Below are 6308 nucleotides of genomic sequence, written 5' to 3' on the forward strand. Positions count from 1 at the left end.
GGTCTTTCCTTGAAGCATTCACCATATGAGACAATTTGTTATGTTTTAGTTACTTTTCTTTGTTCATCTGGACACAAAGTAGTTCTTAGAAAAAGAGAGAGAGAGAGAGACAGAGAGACCGAGGACATGTCTCTGAGCCTCTTAGAAAAGATGCACCCTTATCATGGAAAAATAATTACCACAAAGAATAACACTCTTATGTGAGAAGCGTCAACAGATTGCTTTAAAAACACTACAGCTTTTTATAAACTATTCAAAAGATTTGTCAATAAGGAGTTTCTGACCACTCAGAAAACATTATCTCCCCGTCTTTCATACACATAAGCCTCAGGATTATCAAAAATTTGAAAAGGAATAAATGGTTAAAATAGTTGCAAAATGTTTTCTTCACTAGCCTTATCACACCTCTCCCATCGGCTTCCCCCCGCCCCGGCCCCCAATAATTTTCTTCCTCATGCTCTTCCATTTCCCATTACAGTCTGAATTTTCTGGGAATGGTAATTGCCACCAAAGTAGATATAGCCCTACTAAAGGGATAAGTGGGCAATCTATCTTCGAATGTGTTTCAAAAACAAACACTGGGCACCCCGTCAAACGGCAGCTTGGAGGGTTTAAGGAAAATACAGAACTGGGTGAGGAAGTCTTTGCGGGAGTGGGAAGCAGTCCTTCCACTCAGCAGTTTTGTGGCTCCTCAAGCCTCAAGCTGTAGCCGGCTTTGGCTCTCCTTCCCTGCCTTTCCAACCTGGCTCCTGACCCTGCCAGCTCATACTGGGGTGTGGGCCTGCGGGTGCCGCACCGGGGTGACAACAAACAGTCTAGATGCGCCGAGCCATTTTGTAGTGGGTCCAAGTCCGTACACTGATGCAAAGATAGCAATCCTCCTGAGTAACCGGATACCCTTCTAGCTCCAGGGCTAGGATATTCCTCTTTTTTTGTTTTTGTTCTTTTGGTGCGGTGCCCGGGTGGCTCTGACACCTTAAGGCCGCTCATCTGCGGCTCCTCCCCGACGAGGTTCCTACTCCTGGAACCAAGTACGCCTTCGCCCACAGCTCGGGCAACCCTAGCACTTCCTCCCTCTCACGGCACCCTCGCATTTCCTCCTCCTCCTCCCGATCCAGCCTTCCTCCCACCTGCCCGCCTCCAGCCACATGACAGGAAGGGCTCCGCCACGCGACGTCACCGACGTCCGCGCCCCCGTCCCTGTCGTCCCCCCGCACCGCACGCAAAGGGCGGCCCACGGTGGGGAGAACGCGGTCGCGCGCTCCGCGATCCCCAACCAGAGCTCGCCAGAGCACCCGGGCGGCCGCCGCGGAGCCCGCGCGCGGGTTCCCGGATGTGCGCCGCTCGCGGAAGCCCCGCCCCCCCCGCCGGCTCTGCGCGCGCCCCCGCCCTCCGCCCCGCTGCGCTCCGCTTTCCCCTCCCTCTCTCGCCCTCCCCCTTTTTCGTGCCTTGAGGTTGCGGGTCAGCGCCAGCCACTGCAGTGAGTCCGTCACGGCTCCGGCGCGAGCGCTAGGCTGTACCCCACGAACCGCCTGGCCCCCTCTTCCCCCACTCCCCTTCCTCTCTGCCTCTCCCCTTTCTCGCTGTCTCTCCTCCCTCTCTCTCTGTCTCCGAATCTCGACCTTAATTTCTCTTCTTCCCCGCCCGCTCCCGTGTGCCCAGTCACCCGGCCGGCGCGGGCCCGGAGGCACCGCCTCCCTTCCCCCAACCTGCACTCCCTCCCCCGCGGGCGTCCCGAGGGCCGCAGCCGCCACAGCCCAGCGCAGCTGGGCCGCCGCCGCCGCTTCCTGCGGGAGCCCTTCTGAGCGCCGACACTCTTCTCCTCCCGCGCGAGCCGCCGACCGCCGAGCAAAATGGTGAGACCTTTGCTTCCCCAATGCACCATCCCTCCTCCGCCCGCCGCCTCCAGGGCCGGGGGCGAGCCTCGATACCCCCGGCCGGCTTCCCCCAGTGGAAAATTCGAGAGACCCGGCCCAGCTGGGGCCGCGGAGGGTCCGGGAGAGCCCTCAGCCGCCCGGGTGCGTTGGCGGCCGGCGGCGGGTGGAGGCGGTGGGCCGGCTGCCTGACAGGACCGCGGGGCCCCCGCGCCCGCCTCCGGGCCCCCGCGGGGCGCCCCTCCGCCTCCTCCCTCCGCGCGCGCCGGCCTCGACCACCTCCTCTCCGGCCTTCCGCCTGGCCCTGGCCCCTCGTCGCCCTGCATTACTTCTTTCCGGACCCTCCTGCACGTGGAGCCCCCCTTCCACCCCCAGACTCACTCCTTCAAGTTCGGGCACATTCCAGAATTCTGGGGAAATAATACGTGGTAAATGGCTTTTTATATAAGACCCACTTTCTCTCCAGAGCTGTTCTCTCTCCCACTCCATTTTCCAGCAGTGAGTCTTTGCAGGGATCCTGCCACTTACTTCTCCCCTCTCCTGTTAGTATTTTGGTGCTGTTTGCAACCTTATGGGGTTCCTTTCGCCGCTGCTTCTCTCTCTGCACGGGCGAACCGGAAAGGTCCAAGGTGTATGTTCCTGAAAACGCAGTCTCTAACTCGGTCTTTGATACATGGGGATACTTGTTTTCAACTCTTCCTTGCTGCCCACGGCTTTTCGTTTTCTTTGTTACCTTCCAAAGTCTCTCTTGTGGTTGTTTTTGAATCATGGCGATTTAAATTTGTCTTCACCCTCGCATTAATCCCTAGGTAGAATTCATTGCTGTAGTGTTTCAAACCGACGCTAGGGGTGTGTCTCCCGCCTCTGTCACTGTAGCCAAGAAATCAACGACGCCCTTTTAGCCTGTTACCTTACGGGTTCCCTCGCCCCGGGTAGCCGCTGCAGTTTCCTCTCTGCTATCGCGAATTGTATACGTAGTAGGAAAAGTTCGCAGGGCTCTTCCATATGTATCAGATATTCAGACATGTGATTTGGTTGTTAAGCTTTTTCCAAGAGTCTTCCAACAGTTGTCAGGAGATTTTTTAGACCGATTGTTTGACGTTGGGTAATTTCTTGGATTGTATTTCACCCTGTATGTAGAATTTAAGTGTTTCAAAATAGAGCGGTGGATTAGCAAAGGGAGAAATCCTGTTGACGGCAATTTAAAATCAGTTCGATGGGATTGTGAAGGAACAAAGTGAAACTAGAAAATTCAAGTAAGTCAACTTTTCTTTAAAATAGAGGACAAATGATTAAGTGCACTTATCAGTATACTTAAAATCCAGGTTATGAAGAAACTTAATAAATGATTAGTGAGTGATATATGGAGGAAGTTTTTCCCTGCCAACTTGGGAGGCAGCTCAGAGACAACTTTGGCCCCCAAAGTTAGAAAACTTCAGTTTTTCCAGAGTACAACAGAAAACAATTTAGATCAAGGCCATTAATAGTGCAGTCTTTTTGTTTGCATAGTTTTTTTGGAGTTATGAATTGCACTTGAGTGCTTTACTGCCACTTCCTTATACATATATTTTACTCGAATGTCAGGATCTTGAAGATCTTTGACCATTGCAGTGCATGTTTTTACCAGCATTTGTAAACAATAAGTTGTGAGGAATAATGATCCAGCCTTTTGTTGCTTGCGTGTTATACATCAGAATGAGCTGGTTTCCAGGTGGTTTTTTTTTTTTTTTTTCTTCCCTGTAGTGTCCCCTCAGGATCCCCCACCCCCACCCCTTTTTTTGACCAACAGATTGAATTTGGGAAATTCTTTTTTAGCTCTTAAATTTACCTTCCTCATACTCAGTGTTTTCTTATCTTAAAAGAATATTCTAAGGTTTACCTTTTGATATTGTTTCCTTCTAGGTCATTATTTCCCTCTTTCCAGTTTTCTTTTCCGTATTTTCTGATTTACTTTTCCTTCTTTCTTCTGCCATTCTCTCAATACCATTTCAGGACCTAGTTAATTTGTTGTGACATTGGCTTCCCAACCTTAGAATTATTTTAGTGTGTTGAATGCAGCACTGGTTTGAAGGTATCAAGACCATACCTACAGGTCAACTCTGCTGTATGGGATATTAATTAACTCACATAATTTGGGCTTTGGAGTGATCTGGTTCATTTCTCTAGTTAATTGAGCCTAGAATTCTGAAAATTTTCACTCCCTTTGGAAAACTTTATTATAACTCTTACTGAGTATCATGACCATATTGTCAATTTTGTCAGTGGGTTTTAATTTATGAATTAACTTACGAATATCACTGATTAATTCAAGTAAGGGGTAAGTAAAAAGATTGGATTGAATTTACCAACAGTCTTTTCCGATAGGTATTTATTTTAGTTGCTATGTTAAAAGTAGTTTTTTACCTGAGAGTTAAGTCTTTCCCTCCCTCCATCTCTTTGAATCTTAAAACTGCTGAGCATGCAGGTGGCATGAAGATTTTACATAACAGACACACACCTGAGTACCAAGCTTCTAGGAATATCCACCCCCCTCCCAGTTGTTTGATAAAATTGTGTATGTTTACTGAAGTAAATAACTAGATGTCTTCACAATTCTTTTCTCTGGGTAGGCATCTGTATTTTAGATAAGAGTACTTCAGAGTTACTGCCATGCAGAAAAAGAATAAAATGATTGAACAGAAGAATGTTTGTTTAGATCTGTATGATTGAAAAGTCTCCAAGTAATTTTTGGAGAAGTAAATTTTGTAGGGGTGTTATTTTATTTTCTATTTATTTTAATTAATTAATTTTTAAAGACTTTATGCATTTGAGACAGAGAACACAGAGTGAGAGGAAGAAGCAGACTCCCTGCTTAGCAGGGAGACCTATGTAGGGCTCATCCCAGGACCCCGAGATCATGACCTGAACCGTAGGCAGATGCTTAACTGACTGAGCCACCCAGGCCCCCCTTAGGAGCACTTCTAGAAACTTAGTTAACTTTTTGTGCATCAGAAATAGTCTTCACCATGTACTTAGTATAATTTAAAAATAGGATTTTATTTTGGATGCATATATCAATATGGTGTGTAAGTGATTGGCTTTTTAAAAAAATTTCTTAGGAAAACCTTTAATTTTATAAATGATGTTTTTATGTCTTTGTGTTTTTAAACTTTTTATTAAAATTATTTCCACAATCTGGGGTGCCAGGGTGGCTCAGTTGGTTAGGCATCTGCCTTTGGCTCGGGTCCTTATCCTGGGGTCCTGGGATGGAGCCCGCATTGGGCTCCCTGCTAGGCGGGGAGCCTGCTTCTCCTTCTCCCGCTTGCCCTGCTTGTGCTCTCTCTCTCAAATAAATAAATAATAAAATCTTTAAAATAAAATAATTTCCAATCTGTAAATAGAATTCAAAACATTTATTGCTGTCCGTGATACCTGCAGTTGGAGTTGCATACAACGTATTTTAGTTCAGATTCTGTGACAAAGGCTGTATAGCAATAACAAAGTAAGCAACCTCTGTATTATGACCTGTAGAATTAAAATTCACAGTAGTCATGAGAAGAAAATTTCTCTGTTCATTATGTCCCATAGTGGATGAGAAAATTAAAAGGGCATAGATTGTAAGGTAAAGAAGCTGAGGGTCAGTCAGCAAAGCAAAGTGAGGGACAGATAACTGTGGGTAGATAAGGCATTGTTCTAGGTAGTAAGGCAAGCAAAAGTACACGGCAGTATAAGGAGATCAGCTTGAGCCAGGAGAATTAAGCAAGTCAGACCATGGGCCTAGAGGCTGGTCAAGCAACAGGGATTCATTTATATCACAAATACTTGTAGCTTTTGTCTGCTGTTCACTGGTTACTGTGCTTGGTTGTTGAAGATATTAAAATGACTAAGGCAGGTTTCCTATCTTCATTTAAGTCTAGAAAATAATCAAATGCTAGTAGGTGTGAAAAAAGTTAGTCCAAGTTACAATATGAGTAATGCACACAAAGCCTGATAGAAATTGAGGAAAGAGCAAGAACAGTTTTATCTGGGATTAGGGAAAGTTTTATGAAGGAGGTGAAAGTTAACTTGGGTTTAAAAAGGTTATTAAGATTGCAGAAGGCAGAGTTGGAGGCATCTAGGAAAAGATTCTTTAAATCCTGGAGATGGAGAAAACATTATTTGGAGCACTGATACTTGGAACAGCATTGTCAGCATCATCTGGGAACTCGTTAGGTCCTACCCAGACCAGCTGAATCCAAAACTCTGGGGATGGAGGCAAGCAGTCTAAATTTTATAACTTTCCAGGTAATTCTGTTATATGCTAAATTTCGAGAGCCACTATTTAGAAAATAGCAAGGAATATGTTTATTTAAATTTTAATTGAGTATCTGTTAACATACCTCACACTGACTGTACAAATAAGACACATTTGTAATTTCCAAGGAACTTAATTACATGGAGCAAACAAAACAACTA

General features: G+C 46.3%; 1 protein-coding gene across 1 annotated transcript in view; it reads left to right on the forward strand.

The window, feature by feature from the left end:
- The first annotated feature begins 1516 nt into the window (after nucleotides 1–1516).
- Nucleotides 1517–6308, forward strand: part of WDR92 (WD repeat domain 92) — a 100233-nt gene continuing 95441 nt past the window's right edge. Inside the window, 1 exon segment of the mRNA XM_032873756.1 lies at nucleotides 1517–1856. Within this exon segment, the coding sequence (XP_032729647.1) occupies nucleotides 1854–1856 (3 nt within the window). The 5' untranslated portion in view covers nucleotides 1517–1853.

This window comes from Lontra canadensis, unplaced genomic scaffold, assembly GCF_010015895.1.
Source record: "Lontra canadensis isolate GAN:19392208 unplaced genomic scaffold, GSC_riverotter_1.0 scaffold50, whole genome shotgun sequence".
Lineage (NCBI taxonomy): Eukaryota > Metazoa > Chordata > Mammalia > Carnivora > Mustelidae > Lontra > Lontra canadensis.